Source organism: Rhinolophus sinicus, linkage group LG05, assembly GCF_036562045.2.
Source record: "Rhinolophus sinicus isolate RSC01 linkage group LG05, ASM3656204v1, whole genome shotgun sequence".
NCBI classification, from domain to species: domain Eukaryota; kingdom Metazoa; phylum Chordata; class Mammalia; order Chiroptera; family Rhinolophidae; genus Rhinolophus; species Rhinolophus sinicus.
In genome coordinates this window covers 10743324-10768564 of record NC_133755.1, presented here as the reverse complement: position 1 = coordinate 10768564, position 25241 = coordinate 10743324, and the positions used below count along the sequence as shown (strand labels likewise).

General features: G+C 33.4%; 2 protein-coding genes across 8 annotated transcripts in view; both read right to left on the bottom strand.

The window, feature by feature from the left end:
- MSGN1 (mesogenin 1) overlaps window positions 1–25241 on the bottom strand; it is a 59378-nt gene that overhangs the window by 24218 nt on the left and 9919 nt on the right. For all 5 annotated transcript variants that reach the window (XM_074331716.1, XM_074331718.1, XM_074331717.1 and 2 more), the window contains exon 2: window positions 2597–2682. The gene's annotated coding sequence lies outside the window, so the exon portion shown is untranslated. The remainder of the gene's footprint in view (window positions 1–2596; window positions 2683–25241) is intronic.
- Window positions 6766–25241, bottom strand: part of GEN1 (GEN1 Holliday junction 5' flap endonuclease) — a 28429-nt gene continuing 9953 nt past the window's right edge. The window contains exons 2-13 of one of the 3 annotated variants that reach the window (XM_074331714.1): window positions 23173–23421; window positions 22450–22626; window positions 20842–20952; window positions 19185–19258; window positions 16402–16493; window positions 14902–15052; window positions 14577–14613; window positions 14409–14489; window positions 13369–13499; window positions 11664–11725; window positions 9264–9404; window positions 6766–8727 (exon numbers count right to left, since the gene is read on the bottom strand). In XM_074331714.1, the coding sequence (XP_074187815.1) occupies window positions 7421–8727; window positions 9264–9404; window positions 11664–11725; window positions 13369–13499; window positions 14409–14489; window positions 14577–14613; window positions 14902–15052; window positions 16402–16493; window positions 19185–19258; window positions 20842–20952; window positions 22450–22626; window positions 23173–23214 (2406 nt within the window). In that variant the 5' untranslated portion in view covers window positions 23215–23421 and the 3' untranslated portion in view covers window positions 6766–7420. The remainder of the gene's footprint in view (window positions 8728–9263; window positions 9405–11663; window positions 11726–13368; window positions 13500–14408; window positions 14490–14576; window positions 14614–14901; window positions 15053–16401; window positions 16494–19184; window positions 19259–20841; window positions 20953–22449; window positions 22627–23172; window positions 23422–25241) is intronic. The other 2 variants (XM_019752975.2, XM_019752818.2) reach the window with 2 other exon arrangements.

Sequence of the window (25241 nt, the reverse complement as noted above, 5' to 3'; positions counted from 1 at the left end):
CCGTTCTCAGTCCTGTCTTAGAGGTAGAGCCATTTTTATAAAACATTGTGCCTGCTACATAGTAAGCACTCAACTAATCTTTTGAACATATGAATGAAATGTGATAAATACTACCATGGAAATATGCACAATTTCTTTGGGAACACAAAGAAAGCAACTAATTCTGCTTGGAATTAGAGAGATATTAGGACATTTGAGTTGGTCGTTGATAGATGAAGAGTTTACTGACCTAAGAAAGGAGAAAAGGCATTTCAGGCAGACAAACTCCTGAGCCAAAGCATAAAAATCTGTTCAGGGCAAAACAAGTGGTCTTAGGTAGCTCTAGTCAAAGCTCATGGCTGTGAATCTCTGAAGCTGAAGCTGGAGAGATGGATTGGGGCCAGGCTGTCCCAGCCGTGTAAGCCTGTGAGCCATGCTGGAATTCTGAGACCACATTTTGCAAAAAAATGTGCAGCCACTACTGGCACAAGCTCTGTAGTGAGTGTGTGTGTGTGTGTGTGTGTGTGTGTGTGTTTTGGGAGGGTGGGAGTCATTCACTTATCTAGATGTTGTCCTGAGCACTGTTTCAGTATTCTGTGAACAAAAAGGACAAGTACCTGCCCTCACTGAGTTTGCATTCTAGTTTGGGAAAGAAACAATGGAAAAAAACCTAAGAAACATATAACATCAGGTACTGCTAAGTGTACAGAAAAATATAGATAGGGCAGGGTAAAGAATATTAGTGAGTGATGAGGAATTAGTTTAGGTGAGTTCAGGAAAGGCTTTCCGGGCTGACATTTGAGTAAAGAACTAAATGAAATATAGAAACATAAACAGGGAATTTCCCTCACTAAGGAGTTAGGAGAGCTGAGTTCTAGGCCCAGCTTAAGCCTTTTCCAGCTGGGCAGTTTGGGAAAATTATTTTAAATTATATGGGCCTCCAGCTGGCTGTTATCCACAGAAAAGCACAGGAGTCTTGCACAAAGCAGGTGTTCAATAAGTATGTTTGGTGATTGGATGAGTAATATACTAGTTACCAATCATATTTGAACAAGCACATTATTATTTTTCCAGTATTATAACCTTAGCTTGAATGCCATACATTTTAGGATCACTTTTCTGATCACGCTTATCTAGACAACGAGCTTCTTTTTTCTGAAAACATCTCGCCATCTCATACGAGTACTAACAGTGTTGTGGTGTCCACATTTTTACCCAAGGCGCAGTGTGTTTGGCTGCATTCAGCTTACATCCAAATCTGAGTTTGTTCTTCCAAATGATGGTGACTGGCATAGTTTCCATTTACTGAGAGTTTATAATGTGTCGATCATGGCAGCCACTTCACCGATATTAAAACAACCTTAGAGAATAGCATCCACTGTTGTGTCTCCTGGACCCAGCACAATGCTTGTCACATAAGAGATGATGCATAAATAGTTGCAAACTATTTGAATGAATTGTCAGCAAAATTAGGAAGTGTCCCCCAAGTCACATAGAAAATCTGTAGCAGGAAAGAATTTGAAGATAGGTCATGACTGACATGATCCATGTTATTCCAAAGAAAAAAGGGGGATTGTTCTCACTGTGAAATCTGGAAGAAAAACCCCAAGTACTTAAGACTGGTCACACACAGCCCAGAGTAGTTAGGCCAGAACAGGGCCTTCGTGGGAAGCCAACAGGGACAAACCAATTCCAGGACCCTGGTAGGTAGAGGCAGGTCTTTGGCAGAGTATTTTGGAAGGGAGCAAGGCCTTAGTTGATGACAAGCAAATGCATGAGCAGCAAGTTAGTAAAGTCTATACACAAGTGACATCATAGATCACGTCAGCAAGGGACAAGAACAACACGGAATGCTTTAAGAAGGGGAGAGAGAGTCTGGACATTGAAAGAAGAGAAATCCTTCAGGAGGAAGTGAAAGTTGATATTGAGTGCATACACTTAGGCCTAATTTAGCTATACAGAATGAAAGCAGGTCACTCACTCCCAGCTACTTTTGGTGTTCTCACCTCCTAAAAACCCAGGTTAAGAACACCTCTAGCTATTTTGAGTATTTACCTGGACTGTATGGTCCTAAACTGACTACCATAGCCCAGAGTGTGGTATCCAGAGTGAACAAATCATGATAAGCAGATCCCTGGAGGAATGTTTTAACAAGGATTATTTTTCCTTCTGAATATTCAAAATATTGCAATACAGTCCTTACACAGTTGTTGAGAGGACAAAAAGCTTGTAAAGAACCTAGTTTGAATAGACCATGTACTCAAGAAATGTTAGTTCCCTCCCTTGCCCAGCAATTTTAAATTCGTGTCTCCCTCCTGCTCTGTGACCAGGTTGGGCACACCTTTGGTCCTTAATGTATGTGAAGTGAACTCACATATAACCCTTTCTGTGGGGCTCATATGGTCACAGTTCCTTATCATCCTGGTCAGGTTCTTTGCTCCACTTTGTCCTATTTCTTTTTCCCTTTGCCTTAAGATACCCTAGCCTGCTTTCTGCTAGGTTCATTACTTCTCAATGGCTGGTCACTCCTTAGCCTGCCCAGGTGTGATACTGGAGTAATGAGAGACATTCAGAGGTCAACAGAAAGAACAGATTTCAGCAATAGACCCACACTTACACGGTCAATTGATTTGCAACAAAGGAGCCATTCAATGAGGGAAACGGTCTGACTTCTCAACAAATTGTGATGGCACAACTGGAGCTCTGCATAGGAAAAAAAAAAAATGTTCCTCAATCCTTACCTCACATCAAATGCAAAAATCAACTTGAAATGAATCATAGACCCAATATTAGAGGCAAAACCATTAAACCTGTAGAAGAAAACAGAAAAAATATTTAGGGCATCAGGTTAGACAATGCCCAATGGGCTGCTGAAAACAAATTAATAAAACTGACATCAAAATTAAAAATGTTTTGCTCTTTGAAAAACACAGGTAAAATGCAAAGGTAAGTCAGACTTAGGGACAAAATATTTGCAAAACACACATTTGACAATGGGCTGGTATCTAGAAAAAATAAACAACACTTACAATTTTGCAACAAGACAAAACAATCCAATTTAAAAATTGGCAAAAAAAATGGGAATTTCCAAAAGGTATATTAATGGAATATATGCACATAAGATACTCAGTGTCACCAGTTATCAGCAAAATGCAAATAAAGTCACAAGGATAAAGCCACAAGGAGATGTAGCTTTACGGTATTTACACAACTACTAGACTGGCTACAATGAAAAAGATTGACAATATGGATTTTTGGTAAAACTCCCATATATGCTGGTGGGATCACAAAAAAATGGCTTTGCCCCTTTAGAAAGAAGTGTGGTAGTATGTTAAAACATTACACACATTAAACATATCTGACTTTCAATAGTTTAGCTGGCCTTAGAGAATCAAAAATGCTTCAACTAATATACATTTATCAAAAGTTAAAATCCAACATGACATTCACATCTATTATGTAAACTACCTGCAGGCATCTGTGCAAAGATAACGTGCGGAGACACTGAAGCCATTAAAGAGGGACGGATCATGTTTACTGATACAGAATAATTTCTAAGATACATTAACATATTGGTATAGAACACCTCTGGAAGGATCTGTAAGAACTTAGAAACTGCTTGCCTCTAGACGCAGGAATTAGAGCTTGGGCATTAAGAATAGAAAGGAAATTGACTTTTTAGCTCTACATTTTTTGTATTATTTCACCTTTTTTATTAACCACATGAAACTATCACTCTAAAAAGTAAGTACTACTTATGCAAATAACTGATTTTTAAAAGAATGTATCAGTTCAATTATCATAGGCAGGCTCCTTGAGAGCAAAGGACTGACCACCTTCATTTAGGATTCCCCTTATCCAGGATTTTATATACAGCAAGTGCTCTGCCAACATGACACTTTTCTAAAACAAAGTGAAACCTGATTCAAAGCATTTTATATACCTTCAGTGGAATTAAAAAAAAATAAAAACAAAAGTAAAATCACAACTTCAGAAAAAGCACAGAAATACAAAAGTATTCCAGGTTTGAGTCTACTTTTACAACATGGCATAATGTATTAGGCTGGTGCAAAATTGGCGGTTTTTTATTTATTTATTTTTTTTAACACTTTGTTTTCCAAGACCCATCAGCTCCAAGTCAAGTAATTGTTTCAATCTAGTTGTGGAGGGTGCAGCTCACAGTGGGCCATGTGGGGATCGAACGGGCAACCTTGTTAAGGGCACCACACTCTTAACCGACCGCCCCATAATTGCAGTTTTTGCAATTACTTTTAACCTTTTAATAATAAGTACTAGATTAATAAAATGAAATTTCATCTCCAATCTTGGGAAAAGCTCTTCACCTCTCTGGACTTGTTTTCTAATCCATTAAATAATGATGACAGTGCACATGTGGGGTGAGGCTAGACTATATACATTTTAGATATTAAAAAGAGCTTGGACAGGTAAAATTCTACACAATTTATTTTTAAGCCAGCTTTATTGTGATATAATTCACATACTATAGAATTTGTCTTTTTAAATTACACAATTCAAAGGTTTGTTTACTCATTGTTTTGTAAACATCATCACAATCAATTTTAGAACATTTTAACATCACTACCCACTCATCCCCCAAACCCATCTCATTGGCAGTCTTTTCCCTTCTCCCTCCTTAACCTCCATCCCCATTCTCACCCCACCCCAGTCTTTGGCAACCATGAGACTTTCTGTTTCTATAGATTATAGATTTGCCCATTTGGAACATTTCCTACTAATTGAATCATACATGTGGTCTTTTGTGACTCGCCTTTCATTTAGCACATTTTCAAGATTCTTCATGTTGTAACATTTATCAGTACTTCATTTCTTTGTATTGCCAATATTCCATTGCATGGACAAACCACATTTTGTTTATACATTCATCAATTGATAGGCATTCGGGTTGTTTACACTTTTGGGCTATTATGAATAACACTGCTATGGACATTTGTGTACAAGCTTTTGTGTGGATGCATATCTTCATTTCTCTTGGGTTTATACCTGGGAGTGGATTTGCTGCATCATATGGTAACTATGTTTAACTATTTAAGAAACCACCAGACTTTTCCAAAGTGGCTCCCCCCATTTTATATTCCTACCAGCAGGTTTGAGGGTTCCAATTTCTCCACATCTTCACCAACAGTTGTTATTACCTGTCTTTTATATTCCAGCCATCCTATTAGGTGTGAAGTGGGATCATTGTAGTTTTAATTTGCAGTTTTCAGATGACTAATGTTGAGACTTTTCTCATGTATTTATTGGTCATTTGTGTATCCTCTTTGAAGAAAAGTCTATTCAGGTATTTTACTCATTTTTATTTGATTTATTATTATTGAGCTATAAGAGTTCTTTATGGAAGTCCTTCTAGATACAAGTGTTTTATCACATTTATGATTTGCAAATATTTTCTATTTTGTGGATTTTCTCTTCATTTTCTTGGTGCCCTTGAAACACATTTTCTATGAAGTCCATTTTATCTAGTTTTTTCTTGTTGTCTGAGCTATGGTAACATATCAAAGAATTCTGGCCTAATCCAAAATCACAAAGATTTATGTCTGTTTTCATCAAAGTTTTATCGTTTTAGTTCTCAAATTTAGGTCTTTGATAGATTTGAATTATTTTTGCACATTGTATGAGGTGCAAACTTCATTCTTTTGCATGTGGATAGCCAATTTTACTAATAGAATTTGCTGAAAGACTATTGTTTCCCCCTTAAGTTGTCTTGACACTTTGGTAGAAAATCAACTAAACAAAGATGTGAGGGTATATTGCTGGATCCTCAACTCTATCCCACTGATCTACATATATGTCTACCTTTATTCCATGACAACACTGTCTTCATAACTAGTTTTGTGGTAAGTTCTGAAATCAGAATTAGGAAGGGTGAGTCCTCCCATTTCTCTTTTGAAGATTATTTTGCCTATTCTGTGTCCCTTAAGAATTTCAGAATCAGCTTGTCAGTTTCTAAAACCAGCTGGAATGGATGGGATTGCAGTCTACAAATTAATTTGGGGAGTACTGTCATCATAATATGAAGTCTTCTGATCCACAAACATGGAATATCTTTTCATTTATTCAAGTTTTTAAAAACGTCTTTCAACAATATTTTATAGTTTTCAATGTATAAATTTTGCACTTCTTTTGTTAAATCTATTCCAAAGTATTTTATTACTTGTGGTGCTGCTGTAAACAGAATTTTCTTAATTTAATTTAGTATTATTCACTGCAGGTGTATAAAAATACAGTTGATGTTTGTATATTGATCTCATATGCTGCAACCTTGGTAAACTCATTTACCAGTTCTAGTAGTTTTTAGTGGATTACTTAGAATTTTGTATATATAAAATCTTGTCATTTGCAAGTAGTGATAGTTTCACTTTTTCATTTCCAATCTGACTGCCTTTTTGAATTAAGTGAATGTACAACTTAATATTTGGAGATACTGAAGTCAATATTGCACAGATTTATTTTTTTAAAACAAAAGGGGAAGAAAGAAGTGCTAAAGATAAAAAAGCGAAAACAGAAAAAAAAACACAAGAAATTAGGAGGCAAGAAATCTGGTTCTCACGTCATTGTTAACTAGCTGTATGACCCTGAACAAATTTCTAATTCTCTTCTGGATATCTATATCTATATGTATATATGTACAGACACACACACACACACACACATATATATATATATATATATATATATACACACACACACACACACACATATATATGTGTATATTTATATATATATATATATATATATATATATATATATATATATATATTTTTTTCCAATTTGGCATAACTGTTACCTTCTGGGGATACGTAAAGAGTAGTTTAATTTATTCAGCATTACAAGCATGATTTTTACTATATCTATATTTATCATCTTACTCCTTTTCCATTTTTTCCCCTCAAAAGACAGTAAAGTTACCCAAAATGAAAGGATCTACTGAAACTATCTTCACATTGAGAGAAAATATAACTCCCATGAAAAGCATAACAGAAGACATTGCGAGAGTGCAGGCAACTATAAACGGTTATGCTCTTGGGAACAAGCTGAAATATAAATAAATACTTCGGAGGCTTCAGTAAGAAATGAGTAAAATTGAGCAAAAGGATGAAACATTTACTCTGCCTAGTGCTATACTAACATTTTAAAGCTATAACTAAAGAATCACGAATAAAGATATAAAAAATGGCAAAAGTGTTTTAAAAATATACATTATCTAAAGTTTTCACCACCAGGATCATCTTTTAATTTGAAGTTTTTTTAAGTAACTGTTTAAAATTACAATTTTAATTAAAATGGCAAAAGTGTCTCCTGACATTACATTTTTCTAACGATTAATTGGACACCTTCCCTTTACCTCTGCTAATGCTGATGGTACTAGAATAAGTTACACTTCCATATTTTTAGTTTAATTTCAAGTGTTTTGGAACCTTAGTTTCAATCTCTGACATAAAGGAAGAGGACTATCCAAACAGGTATTAGCATCGTCGTTTTCCTTATGACACTGTTGAAAACCCAGAGAACCCGTCCCTACATCTGGGAAATAGTTTTCTTCATTTCTAGCTGTTTTATAAGCCTGGACGTACTGTTCAGGTTTTTTAATATGTATCTGAGGGTTACTCGATTTGTTGACATCCTTTTTCTTGAATTGGGCTGGTTTACGCTTCTGAGAACTCTGCTTCATTTTTTGAGTTGCATTCTTAGCTTTCCCAAACACTGGGACACTTTCCTCATCAGAGGAGTGTCTGTCAAGGCAAACACTTTTCTTCATTACAATTTTCTGAGTGGTCTGCACATCAACTTTTCTTCTCTGATCTAAAAAGGTATTTGGTAGTCCAGCTCTAACGTTAGAGGCCTCTACTATCACATTATTGACAGAATAAGGTATAGAAGTATTCACTTTATAGTTTTCTTGAAATGGCTGGTCTCCATTTAGAACTTGACCGTTTCTAGATTCATTTTGCAAATAAATTCCTACAAGACTCTTTGAAAGATGTGATGGAAAATCAGAGCTACTGTTAGCAATGCAAGATTCTTTGACTGTAAGCAGGGACAAAGTGTTCAGGTCAACATCTGGTTGTGCTTTCGCCTGAGGATGCGATGAGTTTCTAAGCATCCGCTCCTTTAAAGGCAAATCCTGAAGATGTAAGTCAGTGATGCCAGAAAGCAGGTGCTCTTCAGGGTTAGTCTTTCGAAGATCCCACCCCAACACTTTATTAATGTTTGTGGTGCACCGTCTTGGTTCACAGGACAATTGTCCTGGGGTATTTTTAAAGTTATTAGGGATGGGTGTTTCAATTTCTGACTTGAAACCGTGAGAGAAAGTGTTCCTTGAAATAGCTGGAGAATTACTAAAAGAAGTACCTTCCCAGTCAATGGTGCTCAAGTCAAGATCAGCAATTGCGGATACATTATGGGGTGAGGTATTGGGTTGACTAGATTCTGAAATCAAAGACTTATTGACAGCTTCAATTTGCTGCAGAGCCAAAGGTCTTGAAGAAGACATTAACTGTTCTTGTGTATTCAAACCGGAAGCATCTTCAGATAAAAGCAAACTATTCAATGATGCAGAAATAGATTTCTGCGGTAATGTAGAATCACAGAAAACTTCTAAATTTAACTTAGAAGAGATTTCACATGTGGGTTTTAAAGTCATGTGTAATTGAGAACTCATATCATCTGTTTCTGGCAAATTGTTTTCTTTAGACTTGGTTTTCATGCCTGAAAAGAAAAAAAATATGTAAAATTAAAATCTATTTTATTTAACTTGAGTAAATAAATAAACTAGAGATCAGACTGAAATCTTCTATATGAGCAATATTTGCATTTTTGTCTCAGTGCATTCCAGGAAATTGTGTTATAAGTAATTACAACACAATAATTACTAACAAAATATTACAAAATATTTTCTTGTGGAAACAATATTATAATCAAATTATTTTCCTCACCAAGCTCTGGGAAATAAAGAAAATATATTTACAATCCAAAATACATTACACATATTAGCTGTTCAGTAAGTGGTTAGTATAATTATTATTTTTAATACTTGGTTAACTTATCAGACACAGAGCAGAACTGTTTAATTTTAGCTTTTGAGCTTTGAAAGAAAGTATGTCAAGACAAAGAAGTAAGGGTTATCCTTACTCTTGATTTTATAGAACTTTCAGCAAAATTTAGACACGATAGATTCATATAGAACAGATAGCTCTCTATAACATTTGTGTATGGCGTAAAGAGCTATTAAATGTGATACTTACTTTTTTGTTTCTTCCCTTTAATTTCTAACTTTTGTTTTTGGTAAATAGCAACAATCTCGGGATAAGCTGCTTCAAATAATGATTCTTCTTCTATTGTTTGTAGAACTAATTCTCCATGTTGATCTTCTATAGCATAATGTTCTAAAAGATTAAAAATATAGTGAAACAGCCTTAATTACAGATTTGAAAAAAATTAATTTTTCCAGGTAACTAAGCTTACCAGGTAAACTAAGTACTCCACAAATGGACAATTCATTGCAAATCTTGCTTTGCAAAATCTCTATTCTAATAATTTGTTGATTCTAGTACAGAATTGATTTTCTTCTGCCTGCCAAGAGCTGGAAGGAGATTACTTTTTAATTAAAACTTTAAATTCTCTTGCTTCAGAGACAGTAGGAGCAGCTTAGAGGATAAAAACCTTTGTTTAGATAAGGTTAGTTGGTTTTAATTTACTACACTAAGTGTTAAAATTCCAGATAAAGAATGGGAATACAGTTGCCAAAAACTTCAATATTAACTTTCTTTAACAGTGTCTTCTGAAAAGAATAGAATTGAAAGGTTCATGAAAAATATCATTGTAGTCCCTCCTTATCAGTGAGGGACACAATCCAAGACCACTCAGTGGATGCCTAAAATCACTGATAGTATCAAACCCTATATATACTATGTTTTTTTCCTATACATACGTATGTATGATCAAGTTTAAATTTTATGTCAGGCACAGTAAAAGATTAACAATAATATTAATAATAAAATAGAACAATTATAACAATATACTATAAAGTTATGTGAATGTGGTCTCTCTCAATGTATCTTATTGTACTGTACTCACCTTTTCTCTTAAAGGAAGCAACGTTATGCCTTCCTTTGGCATATCTGAATTGCCAGCATCACTACTCTTGCACTTTGCGGCCATTGTTAAGTAAAATCAGGGTGACTTGAACACAAGCACTGTGACACTGTGACAGTGAATCTGACAACCAAGATGGCTACTAACTAATGGGGGTTGGGGGTTGCATATACAGCATGGATCTGATGGACAAAGGGATGATTCACATCCCAGGAGAGACAGAATGGGAAAGCATGAGATTCCATCATGCTACTCAGAACAACATGTAATTTAAAACTTATGATTGTTTATTTCTGGAATTTTCCATTTAATATTTTCGGACTGCAGTTGACTTATGCTCGTAATTGAAACCATGGAAAGTAAAACCATGATAAGGGGCTTCTACTATACTATTTTCCAGATTGTTGTTTCAGAGGTTATCAATCTCTTGAGGATGTACCCAGGTTTAGGGGACTCACAAGCAGCTGATAAATGAAAATGGAACTGATTATATGGAAAATACAATAAGATATATAAGTAGAAGACTAGAGTTTTCCATTTATCCTATATGACTGCAAAACTGCATGAGAAGCCAAACTATAATGAAAATATTAGTCGATGAGTTTAAAGCAGAAACAAATGAACACAGGTAAATTTAAAGTGTTTCTTGGTTAAACTAGCTTGGGTCCATTTTCTCCCTTTAAGGGATAGTTCCCACAAAGATAAATGAAAGTGGGCACCTAATCCTCAGTTCTAAACACAGGAGATGCACTGCCAAACTAGGTTAATGCCATTTTCTTTCCTGAAAATATATTATAGTGGTGGAACTGTTCTTAAACAGTTTTCAAAATTCTTCAGCTTCTATTTTGCTATTACTGCTTAGAATGGTTTATCTAATTCTTTAATTTCAGACTTCAAAGTTAACCTACAACTTAAACCTTCAGTGAGAAATCGGCTTTCTCATTCACACATAACCATACAATCTAATTTCAATGCCAAATATAAATGAACTTGGGATTCTTTTCCATTTTAAATGATCTGGTGCTTTCCTTGTCTTCAGTTTTGGAGCTAATTCTAAGTGTTCACTGTATTTCTGTCTGTAGCAAAATAAGAGTAATTTGACAATTATAAATTCCCATGAAAACTAAAATTCCCATGAAAACGAAATTATTTGTAGACTGAGTCAAGAAAGAAAAGAAAAAGTACCCAGGTGCCCCTCAGCAACCTTGATTTCTTTCGACCCAGCTACATGAGGAAATCCAATGACCAGACCATCTATAGGATTATTTTCTTGAGAAATATAAATCAAAACTATTTCCATATTATTTTATTAAACATTAATTACAAAAATGCAAATTTAAGACATGAAAATAAAATTACTTAAAAGTTTTTCATATTTATTATTAGTCAAAACCTATTTAAATAGCACAACTAAACTATGAAATTAATCTTTGGTGCATCTGATAGGTTTCTTCTTTATTTCTTACACACACACGTTTTACATATGTGCACAATATTTGCTAAACATACATGGTTAAATGTTATAAACGCTCCTTAAAGTGAATACATACCAGGCTTTTCCCATTCTATTTCAAAGCAGTGAACTCCATTTCTGATCCGGTTTTTAACAATTCTGAAAAAACAAATTCATCTAATGAGGTCCAACTGCACAAATTACTTGGAAATTTTCAATTTGCTAATTGAATAATTCAATTTCCATTGACTTTTATTCTATTTTTATAATATTTTTAGAATATTGTAAGAAATACCAGTTACTCGACTAATTTATTCAAGACAATTTTATTGTTAGGTTCATAGAGCTTATAATTATTAGAACCTATGAGTAGATTGTTCCTTTCATTATTATTCAGTATTCCTCCTTTACGTAATAATTATTTTTGTTTTAAAGTCTATTTTAGTTTTGCTAATTTTGCTCTATCACTTTAGTAAATATTTACCTGGTAAATCTTTTAAATCTCTTCATTTTCAAAATTTGTATAGTTTTATTTTGCATATGCCCTATCAGCAGAATATTGCTGAACTCTGTTTACTCATCCAATATAATGCCTTTTAATAGATGAGTTTAATTCACTTACATTTATTCGATTACTGACATAGTGGGACTCATTCAGACATCTTATTTTGTGTTTTGTTACCAAGTTTTTCCTTTGCTACTTCCCCCTTCCTCCTTCCTGTATTCTTTTGATTTGGTAGGGTTGTTTTTTTTCCTATTTTATGTATTGGTTTGGAAGAGAGAGATTGTATTTCTAATGTTTTAGTGGTTACCCTTATATGTTGACCTGCATACTTTGGGTGTTTCAGTTGATTATCATCATATACAGAGGGTGCCATAAAAAGGTATACACATTTGAAGAAAGGAAAAAAGTGTATTAAAATTGTAATACTCAATATATACTGATAACAAAAGATGAACACAAGTCAGGTATATACATTTTTTTGGCACCCCGGTATTAATCATCAAGCACTATGCAGATATTCATTTATGTATGCATTTTTTTCAGTCAGGTTATTAAATTAGCTAAATATGTTTTATCAATTTTATGCTGACCACTGTTTCTTGTTATCTACAGCTTCCTCTGGGTTCAGTTTTCTTGTTGCTGAAGTACAACCTTTAACAGTGGTTTTAATAAGGATCTGTGAGTGATAAACTCTCAGTCTTCCTATGTCTGAAAATGCCTTACCAACCAGTGAGTAATATTTTAACAATGTCTAGGTTGTCAATTACTCAAAGCTTTGAAATATTACTCCATCATCTAATGACATCTATAACTGTCATGAATTATGTGTGTTATCCAATTGTCTTTTCTTTGTAGTTTATCTTTTTTTGTTGATACTTTCCTCTAAACTTTTTATTTTGGAAGTTTTCAAACCTTTAGAAAAGTTGTAAGAACAATACAAAGATTATTCACACACACTTCACTGAGATTCACTAATTCTGTTTTAGTCTCTCCACTCACTTTACATTTTTGTTCCTTTTCTGGTCCATTGAGATAGTTGTCTGATTAAGCCTAGCTATATCTTTTTATACTTATTTCTTTTAATAACCTATTATTACTACATGTTTGAAACAAAAACATGTGTCAAAGCATGAGTTTACTATGTTCTCTTGACTGCAGGCCCTGAATATGCTTTCATTGTTCCAGTAGACCTTTCCTTCATCTTTATAAAACAAACATCCCACTACTAAAGATATTAAGAATATTTTAGATCTTATATTCAAATGGAAACACACAGCTTTATTCATACAATTCATACCGAATAGGCTGTAGTTGATTAGAGTTCCTTCTACCAAGCTTTCTTTCTAGCATGTCATAGTGGGTCAAAAGCACCAACAATTTCTCACATGCATAGTGATTGGGCCACTCCATTTTTTCAAGAGTAAATCTCTATAAACATAATAAAAATAAAACAAGGTTTTGTTATGTCTTGGAGATGAATAGCACTCTCAGTTCAGAATTTACCTGAGTTAAGGTAGTATCAATGAATATTCCCAGAAAGAACAAGGAGGCAATATTACGGACTAAATAAGTACGAGGGGTCTCAGTTTGAATACCAGTATGGTATTTCCTAGGTGTTGAGTAAATTACTTAATTAAGTTCTCTTAGCCTCAGGTTTTCCATCTGTAAAATACATCCAGCTCACAGATTATAAAGATTAAGTGAGATTACATGTAATGTGTTAAATATAATAGCAGTGAACATTTTAAATGTTTAATAAATGTTGGTTGCCATTATTATAACTATTGTTGGGAGGGATAAGCAATAAGTAGTTACAATTTACTGAGCCTCTCTGTTTCCCTAGCCATTATATTAGGGGTTAATATAAATAATCTCATTTAATCCTCATAGTGACTTCATGAGATATTATTTCTGTTTTGAAGATAACACATACCCGGTGTCACACAGTAAGTGGCAGACTGTCCAAATTTAAATTTAGGTAACTGACTACAAATTCCAATGTCCTGGTAAACTATACTGCTTTCATAACAATATACTCGATCCTGACATTCTCTGGTTGTTAGTCATTCTCCCCCAACATATCCCTGAATACAATATATCTGTATACGGTATTTAAGGTGTCTTCTAACAAACAGCATAACTGTGATTTGTCTTATGGTTTACACAGTATGATTACTGTGTGGCAAAGGAATGAAGACTAGAAATTAATGCTGAAAAATATCTGGGCAGTCAATAGCTGTCTATTTTAAACCTCTCAGACCTATCAAAGTGATTATCCCTTCTTATTTTCCTAGTATCCAACTTCATACTGTAAAGTAAGAACTTATTTTCAGATACCTGAAACAATAACAAATCAGGTCTTTGGTACCTGATTTCCTTGACCAATTTATCCTTGTTCAAAAGGAATTCTTCAATAACCTAGCAAGAGAAAAGAAAATAGAAATTGAGGCTTCAAACTTTTTAAAATGCTTCTGAAATAAACATATTTTAATTATTAGTTATTACCTCATGGAATGGGAATCCCTCACAACTGCAAGCTTTTCTGAAAATAAATTATATACATGTTATTAATACAATCAGATTCTGAAATCATCTCATCCAATCTCATTTAATGAACAATGTCCTTGTATAGTATCCCAGTCATAAAGCTTCTCTTTGAATTACTATTAAATAACTATCTTCTGAGATAGCCTAATTTTTGAACAGAATAAAAAAAGGATTTTGTAAAATGTTACTAATTTAGATATGGGGGAAGGTTATAAGGAAATAATTCAACCACAGGTGTCTAACTAGGTCATGCCAGAAAAGAATACATTAAAAAAACCCTTACTTCCTGATATTGTTCTCCACGGCAACCAGCTGCCTCTCATACTCTGTACGGTGCCACTCACAAGGACAGCAGGATTCACAATCATGAGGTTCACAGGATTGGTCAGTTTGACATAATTTGCATCCATTACGTTCGTGATCCTTAGGTGAACCTTTATGGAGATACAAAGAAGTATGATTTTTCACTGCTTTTTAGAATTAGCTTCTACACACATTGTGTGTGTATGTGTGTGTGCCTTTACCCGAATTCTCAAAAATGAATACTGCCTAGCACAGTGCCTAGCATATAAAACGGTTTCTATACATTTAGTTTGAATAGAGTAATAACCACTAAGTAATTCTTAGGATAAAGCAGATTCTGAGCTATTACTCTCACATGATACTACTTTTTTGTTTCTGTAAATTACTCTGCAATCTGAAAGTGTTAATTTGTAACTTGAAATTATACATTTATAATTTGGAATTATAATTTACAAAATGGAAAATTTTGTCGTTTATTTGGTAGCTACATACAAAGAAAGTAGGATATAATCAGTAGTAAAAAGATTATTTACTTAATAGAGTAATTCAGGAAATGGTTTCTTTAATGAGAATATATAAAAAATACAGCAGTTAATTACCTCTGCTAGTGTCTAGCTCTCAGTAACCTGTACAGTTATTTTTAAACTATGCTTGGAACATGAACAAATTGTAACTGTGGCACGAGTGTGCAGCCCTAGTTCCCTTCAAAAGGAAAGCATGACTACCTTCAACATCGTTTTGAGACTACAGAAGACACACATAATGGATATGACCTAAAATCATCATTTATAAGGTATCAACAAACTATAGAATGGAATCTTATCTACGAGAACATTTATTCTTCCATGATTTAACAATGCTAATGAAAACATATTAAGACAAATAGATAAAACAGAATTTCTTTTAAAAGATGAACTAACATGATTTCCTAATCTCTCCTGGGTGTGAAAGCCCTTCTGATCTACTACATATCAGTGACATCATTTTTTTTTCCTGCCAAGACTAATGAAGAGGAACCAAGCTATTTTCAATAATAATGAACATGTATTAGAAATTAGTTTTAATGCATTATCTTCACACACAATAAAAATGCCCTACAGTACAATTAAAAATCATTTAAATATATAAATACAAATCACTGATATAAAAAAAAATGATTTAGTTCCACTTTCCCTTAAGACTTACCAGTATGTTTTTTTCTTAAAATGGATTTCTAGATTGAAAACATAATTTTAAGATCTAAATAATTTGGTATCATAGTTTAAAACTGCACTAATCCAACATTTCTCATTTGTGTCACATTATTTCATTCAATTGACATTGATTGAGCACCTACTATGTAATGTGACACAATTCCTGACTCTGAGGATTCTCAGTCTAGTGGGGAAGATACGTACGTAAAATGTACTAGAAGAACAGGGGTGAAAACATGGGTATCCAACACTAACACTCTAAGATATCATTCTCTGTATCTGCTTACCTGGATGGGAACACACAGAACAATGAGCCAGTTTTTTAATAACTAGTGGTTGTTGATTAGAGTAACAAGATTTTTCATTCCATTGAGTAAACCTTTAAAAGAAAATGGTTTAAATACATATATATATATATATATATATATACAAAAAAATAACAAGGTCATCAAAATGCCATGTTCTCAAATATCAAGCTATTCTGTTCCCTTCTACCTGCCTACTTATTCTTCCTTTGGTGGTAAAGTTGCTGGCCAGACTGGGAAAACCCTCAATTTTAAAATGTGGCCTCAAGGACAGAAGAATTCCAATAGGGGCGGAGAGAGAGAGTCAAAGATGGGTAAAAGGGAAGGGGGAGAGTTAAAGAGAGGGAAAAGGAAACAGGGAGAGAGGGAGGAAGGGGAAGAAGGAGAGAGGAGTCAAGGGAGAAAGGGAGAGGGGGGAGAGGGAGAAGAGGAGAGGGAGAGAAGGAGAGAGAGAAGGGGAGGGGAGAAGGGAAGGAGGAAGGGGAGAGAGGGCATGTGTGTGTGTTTGTACTCATAAACTCATTCAGCCTTTTTTTTAAACAACAGTGACTTAGTCATATACGTAGGGAGAATGATTTGTACATGTCTGTTTTTTATCTCTTTTCTGTGTGCCAGAGTATAAAACAAACAGAATCATGTACATGAACACTTCTGTGTATCAAAATAAGGGTGAAGGGCAAAGTATAAAACTAAGTAAAACATTAAGCTTTTGGGTAAGAACTATTTAAAAAATCCAGATAATTTGAAATTATCATTTTCTTAATCTCTTATGCAAACAGCAAAGACATTATCTGTTTAATGAAAAATTTTAAGAAAAATGTATACTACTGCTCAAATGTCTACTAAATAAAAGTTAACTTTTGGCGAAAGTTCCAAGTCAACATAAAACCAGTAGGAGGATAGTTAAGCATTTATCGTAAGATGTAAGTGTTCTGAATTGTTTCTCTACTTAACGAAGTTACAGTTCTAATTAAAAGCTAAATTATCTCTTCAGTTCATTGTGTAGTAAACTGGTACTAAGAATTACCATTTAGCTTTTGGAATTTCTAACACATGTACTACAAAGATCAAGTACAAGCTTGCTAAAAGTTAGCATTAATTGTTGCTGGCTGCTGGATAAATAATAAATAGAGCTTCAAAAATTAAAAATAGGGGGAAAGTCAGTCTAAATTAGTCAAAATTAAAATCACAGATAATTATAAGAAGTGTAATTTCATTATTTTCAAATATTAAGACCAGCATTTACTAAAATGTTGCAAATGCACGAATTTGCTAATACTGTTTCTTTTTTTCTTTTTTCTTTTTTCTTAAGCAGGGCGCAGCCCACAGTGGCCCATGCCGGGATTGAACCCCGCGACTTTGGTGTTATTAACATCATGCTCTAACCAAGTGAGCTAACCGGCCACCCCAAGCTGATACTGTTTCAATAAGACAGGTTTGTAGTTAGCCAAGTACCACATTTGCTAGCTTTTCCTTCTTTATGTTACTTTTCACAACTCCCAAGTGATTCCTTAACTCACCTCCATGCCCAAGTATACCTTTCTTCCTGCTTTGGCATAGTAATCACTGATATCAATAATGGATTTATTAAAGTCTTAGATCTATCAATAGCATTATAGCTCCAATAGAAGCATTAAAGGAAAGAGCACAGTGACTTGAACTGTTTTTTTCATGGTCATTCCTTCTTGATTTCTACAATTATTGTTTCCTTTCATGTGCTCACCATCTCAAACCTACTGGAGACCAAGAACGTTTTAAGTCTTCCAGTATCCTACTGTGTTTCCCCAAAAATAAGACCTAGCCAGACCATCAGCTCTAATGCGTCTTTTGGAGCAAAAATTAATATAAGACCTGGTGTTATATTATATTACATAAGATGCGGTATTATATTATATTGTATTGTATTGTATTGTATTATATTATATTATACTCAGTCTTATATTAAAATAAGACCGGGTCTTATATTAATTTTTGCTCCAAAAGACTCATTAGAGCTGGTTGTCTGGCTAGGTCTTATTTTCGGGGAACACAGTAGTTCCTTTCTTTTCTTTATTCACTCTACACTTTGTCATCGTTAATATTAATTTTTACAAACCACTGCTTTCATCAAGTAAATATAATTCACATGCTTTCAAAACTAAATAGCACAGTTTGTAAATTTCAATATATTCTGTATCTTAATTGTCTTGAATCCTTAAATTGTGGTTTGAATTAATTAGACTTAATGTATTATTAAATGTATGGTTATAGACGCAAGGGTAGTCAAGTAAAAATTTTGATCAAATGTTACTATTAAATATTTGTAACATCAGGCATTTCATTTATAAAAAATAAATTCAACATCAAAGGTTTCATATCAAAAATAATTTTAAATGTAAAATTATTTTACTGTTATGTTATCTTAACATTAAAATAGTAAAATGGTAAAATAGTCTAAAATAGCCTGTGACACATGCCCATGGTTATAAATAAACTCATTTGACATCTTACTACTTGTGTTTGCAATGATCTAATAACATTGAAAAACTATAGTATGTCTTAGGATATATATATATGTGTTAATTATATATATATATTATATATATTTTCATCCTTTCTTTGGAAAACTTCAAAATAAATAAAAATAAGGGATTTCAAATAAAAATATAAATCAGTTTAAAAACACAAACTCCTTTTTGGAAAGCATAATACTTTTTGTAATATTCACTATTAAGCTCAACAAGAATAATAGTCTAATGTCACAAGAAAATGTAATTTTTAGTTACCTCTGTAGTAAACTTTGCCCTTTCAAAATCTGTAAAAGTTTTAATGCTTGCTCTTTTCCAACGCCAGGGACTCCCTTTTAGAAAGTGGGAAAAGAAATTTGAATGTTAGTCACTAGGTAATGAATAAATAAAGTATAAGTAAGTCCATTCAATAAGATTGTGCAGCTGAAAGAATGAGGTAACTCTAAGCAATGAGAGGAAAAGACGTGCACGAAACATTGCTGTTAAAATACTTCCAAACTAGTTAGTAAATAGCTACTCCCCAAGTATACTGAGTGCCTGCTGGCAAAGGGTCCTCCTCTCTAACTGAATCCCATTCCCAAACTACAAGGATCCTGCTACTATTAATAAAATGGCAGCACAGACACAACCCATAAGCCTATGTCTTTGGCCTACCAGTTATACACCACTCTTCTTGTATCAGCATTTAGCTGCATCTTAAATTTCTGGAAAGCAAATCATGTTAGTAAGTAGTCTTAAAAATCTTTAAGTAAATAATATAAATAGATGGCAGTTTTGGTTACAAAACATACAAAAGGTCAAAATAGCTAAGGCTAATGCACAATGCAACTCCACTGTAACTAAGGTTGCTTTCTATGAGCTCAAGTTTGCAAATCTTTTCTCACATCCAACATTGGGCTGTTTCTAGTCTTCATAAATACATATGGGAAATAGGAATCTTCTACTGCAGAATGACAACTGTAAGAAAATAATTCTTTTGTGTGTTATTTAAAAGTCGAATTTCCCTCCTGCTTCCTTAACTTACTAGTTAAAAAGATGTTGATTCCTCTATCTGGTCACCAATGACATAAATTAGAAATTAGGGTTAATAATTTTACTATCCTGCTATTTTTTTCCTCTCTTCTAAGCTCTGGTGAAAAAAAATTCTATGCCCTCCTTCTCTAGATGTATCTTGGGGATAGAGTACACAGTATTATAGGATAATGAGGGATTTAATAAGGATACAGAGATGATTAGTAAAGACATAATGATGGGACCACATGGTAAGAGCTACAAGTCATTTTATATTTTTAAATACAGCATTTAAGAATGGGGTTATCCTCATAATTCTTCCTTCATCACTCATCTAGTATACCTGTTTGTTACAGAGTACTATGCAGTATATCTTAAGATATAAATACAAGGTTTTCATAACAAAAGAGAATGGGATGCTAAGAGGCATGGAAGGATGAATGGCTTATCTCAATAGTCATGTAGCCTAGCAACAGTAATAACACTGAGCATGTGCACAGTGGGAAAGCCGGAAGAAAGAAAACCAGAAACAGACAAAACAGTGATAGAGACTAATACTGGCATGATACAAGAAAAGAGTAAGCCCTATATTTCTTTAAAAGGTTAGTTGACTTTGAATGTGAATCTCTTAATCTAGTCTAGAGTAATGGTTTACTGAGATTCAAGCTGTGGTTCTAGTTGTTATTCTATTCTCATTTATAACATTCAGTGTGACAATGAGCCAGCTTTTCAATGCCATTTGAAATTCTGATTATTTTAGTTACTGAATAGTTTACTGTGCCTAAAATTATATTCTAAATTAGACTGTTAATCATATAACCGCATTATATTCCTATTTATGCAGCATGTAAGGTATCAAAAAAGACACACTAGGATTAGTAAGCAGATAACGATTTCAGGGTACCTTTGGAAGGTAATCGCAGCCTAGTAGTATTGCTAGTCCAACCAGAGCATCTCTGTCCAGACCTAGTTTACTTCTGATAGACGACATTGTGTAACAGTCAACGTGTGGGTCCTAAAAGAAGGTACAGATTTAGTTCAATCTTCAAAAAGTAAATATTTATACATTAAACAACATTACACAACACAATTTGTCAAAACTATCTCTAAATGTTTTTTCCTAAAAGTTTAAATAGGAAAATTATCCTGATCACCAGAATCTTCATAGAATCTAACACTTCAATATCTGGAAATAAAGTCATAATTTTAAAAATGGCTTAAAAAATAAATTATAGTATTCAATTTTTTCCTCTTTATTGTTATTTGGTATCTACAAAAGTAAATTTTCATCTTGCAAAATGAAATACTATAAAATGTATATTACTGAAAGTAAATATTCCCTGTAATTACATCATCTAAAGTTAACTGTTAATAACAGTATGGTGCATATTCTTCCAAAAAACATTTTCTTTAATACACATGCACAAATATTTATTATTAACTATATATATGTATATTTAAATTAAATTTATTGTGATAATGGTTAGTAAAATTACATAGGTGTCTAGTATACAATTCTATAATACATCATCTATATATCACATGGTGTGCTCAGCACCCAGAGTCAGTTCTCCTTCAATCACTATATACATTTGACCCCTTTAAGTTTCTTTTACCACCCCTCTCCCCTTTTACCTTCTAGTAACCACTAAACTGTTTTCTGTGTCTATGGGTTTTTGTTTCTTTCTTTCTTTGTCTTGTTTACTATAGTTTTAAGAAAGATTATATAAAAGTACTATTTTGCAACATTTTTTGCCCACTAACGTATCTGGATATCTTTAATGTTAATAACACATACTTTTTAAATGACAGCTCACTCTCACATTAGGCAGTATTTCTCAGTCTGAGGCAGTATTTCTCAATGGGGACACTATCAGCATTTTTGGAGAGATAACAGAATTGTCTGGTAAGAGATTCAGCTTCCCTGGCTCCAGTCCACCAAACGTCTGTAGTCTCCCTCTTGCCCAACCTTGAAACGTTACAACCGAAATGCCACAACCGAAATGCCCCCTAGCAGTACCGCCCCAGCTGAGAACCATGTCTGTATTTAACCATTCCCTATCAATGGACATTTGGGTTATCGGCCAAATTTTTGTAATTACTAACAATGCTGCAATTAATATTCTTGTACATATCTTTTCTTGTATATTTGGAAGTGTTTTTGAAGATAAATTACTAAAAGTAGACATTCTGGGTCAAACCAATATATTCCATAAGCGATTTTATAATACATTGTTGAAACTGATTTAGAATTAAACCATGTGAAACAAGTCAAGAACTTAGGAGCGAAATGAGCATTTCAAAGAGAATGAACTATGTGGCAACGATATACATATTTTTCTTAGTTTAACAGACTTTATAATTTTAAATTATAGTAACCATTTTTTTTAGCCATTGCTATGTGCCAGGCTTTATGGTAAGCACTTAAATGTATTATTTCATTGAATTCTTTAATAATCCCTTTAAATGAAGTGGTTTGTAAAACAAATGCTGACAGAGAAAGAAAAAATACCTTGGTATTCATAGTGAAGTTCCTATAAACAGTCTGGGCCCCATAAAGGAAAGCATCTCCATCATTGGTGAGGCAGCCGTCCACATAACCACTGGCATTGAGGTACGCACACATGGCTTCAGCTTCCCCAGCAGCTTGGACCCAGGGAATTCCTAAGCATTCCAGCAGTTCGAGACACTGAAAAGAAAAAGTAGATGCAAGAACATTTTTATTGCTGATTTTGTCAGCATTTAACTTATTTCTATGTTACAAATATTAATAGTCGCTATTTAGGTATTTTACAAATTGTGATATCTAAGAAGCAATTGGAAACTTGAACACTGATTACTTTATGGCATTAAAGAATGATTGCTAGACTTTTAGGTGTTATAATAAAATTTTTACTGTGGTTATGTTTTTCTTTATTTCTTAAGACTCCTTATCCTTTAGACAAAGGTACTGAACTATTAAGAGTGAAACAACTTTATATCTGGGATTTACTGCAAGATAACATTGGAGCAGGGGAGTTGAGGGATAGGGAAACAAGTTTAGCCAAGAGTTGATAATTGTTTAAAATGGAGGATGGGTTACTTTTGTGTTATTTTAAAATTTTCCATAATGAAAAGTTAAACATTTTTAATGTCAATTAAGAAGAAATCCATATTCAATTAGAAATTAATTTAAAAGTTACTTTAAAAAAATAATGAATATTCAATTTTCATTGTTTTGCTGAATGGTAGGTACCTCAAGATTCTGGAAATTATCTTTAAATGATGAATAATTCATTGCATTAAGATTTACATCTGTAAAACAACAAAAATTATTCTCACGTGATGATCAACCTAATAAGAAGTCTTCCACAGAAGATGCTATTATACAATTTTAGCTTGAAGCCTTAAAGTTCACTTCTTTTTCTCCTATCATCTCTTCTGTAAAAGGAAACTCTCAGATTGCGGGACAGCACGTAGAAGTCAGTCAGTTATTGACGCGTTCCTAGAAAGTCAAATATTTGTGCAGAACATTCCTGTCAATCTGCTGATGCATAAATAATCCTCTGTGCGTTTTTCTGGGTTATGAATTTAATCCAGCTGAGCAGCTTCAAGTTTAGTCTTACATCCTAGTGCATTCTTTTTGTCATTCTCATATTCTATCACTGAAGAATACTGGGTAGGGTTAGGAAAAGAGACTACTTGTAGTTTCTAGAGACTGATGGAATAAATATCTCTTTTGCTTTAACTAACTGCTTGCATGATATGTTATATAAGCCTCTGCCAGATGTTGCCCAAGGTGGACAAGGTTCAAAAAGACAAATTACTATGTCAACAAAAGGTACTTTTCAGGACTCTGACTGGCTGACTTTAGGGAGATAGTTTTGTTACAGGCATTGCAACACCATAGTTGCTTTGACCTTCCTCCAATAAGAAGTAGCCTTTCATAATAAACAAGAGTTTGAAAGTTATCTCAGATTCCTGTGCCATTTGTCATTCCAACTCTTTTCAAAAACAAGCACAAAATTTGTGCTGAAGCTGGTTGTAAATTTCCCTACCCTAAGTCTCCATCATGCAGGGTGGAGGTGGTACTGGAGGAAGACTTATCTGAGCTTTTTATGCTGATACCTAAGTTTGTAGTGGATTAAGACAAAGTAGGACCTAGTAAGTCAGGGTACAGAAATATGAAAATTAATAATGGGCAGGTAACACTGAACAAAGCACTTAAAAAAACCCCGATTACTGTAAGAAAGAAATAGGAATGAAGCAATTTTCTCAAAAAAAGATGGACATCTTTTTGCTTTGTAGTGGCTATTTAATGCCATAAGTATGTGGACCATGTTTATTTCTAGGAACTGATTATACAACAAATAATTAGAATCCAGTACAGATATTTTCTTCAACTACTGATAAGGTGGAAGACTCACTAATTGAAAACTATTTTCTAAAAAATCATCTAACAATAAAAACCAGAATTTCAAGAGAAAATGATTATTTATACAATGTCTTTTAAAAGAAATGAAAATGTTAACCAAAATTTAAAAAGAAAAACAGGGATATGAATTAAAAGCAGATATGACTAAAAGTTTATAACCTTAATATGTAAAGAACTTGAACAAAAGAAAAAATCAAAACCTCAAGAGATAAATGGGGCAAAGAAATGATGGCCACCATCCAGGAGGGGCTAAAACTAGGTTAAATGTTTAACCTCACCATTAAAGGGACAAATATATATTAAATACTATGTATTATAAGTACTTTTATGTATTACATAAACAAAGAAATATCTTTGATTTTGGATACTAAATAATACAAAGATAAACCTCTTATTACCCAATATTCTTGTGAGTGCACTGAAATTGTTTATTTCAGACCAATTACTGGTGAGTAGTAATTGGCAAGAGCTACAAAATCTTGCCAATTACTTTCTTTGGTCTATCCATCCCACTTTAGGTAATTTCATCTTAAAAATCCCAAATCACAAGAAAAAGCTATGTACACAAAAAATGTTTACCATAATTCCACATGTAATAGAGAAGAGCTGAAAAGTAAACAATACATACAATTATGGGGAATGATTTTATAGCTTCACACTTGTACAACCATTACAAGTTACGAATTAGAATAGAATGTGGCAACAGGGAAATATGGATAGGATACATTAAGTGCAAAGTCCAAAATAAAAATTATTTATGCACTTTTATGGCAAGTTTTAAAATATATATGTACATTTGAAAAGAGACAAAATAAAATGTCTAAGAAATAGTAGCTTCCTATTGTTTTAATAACATTTTATTTCTTTATGGATGATTTCTCTTAACTTTT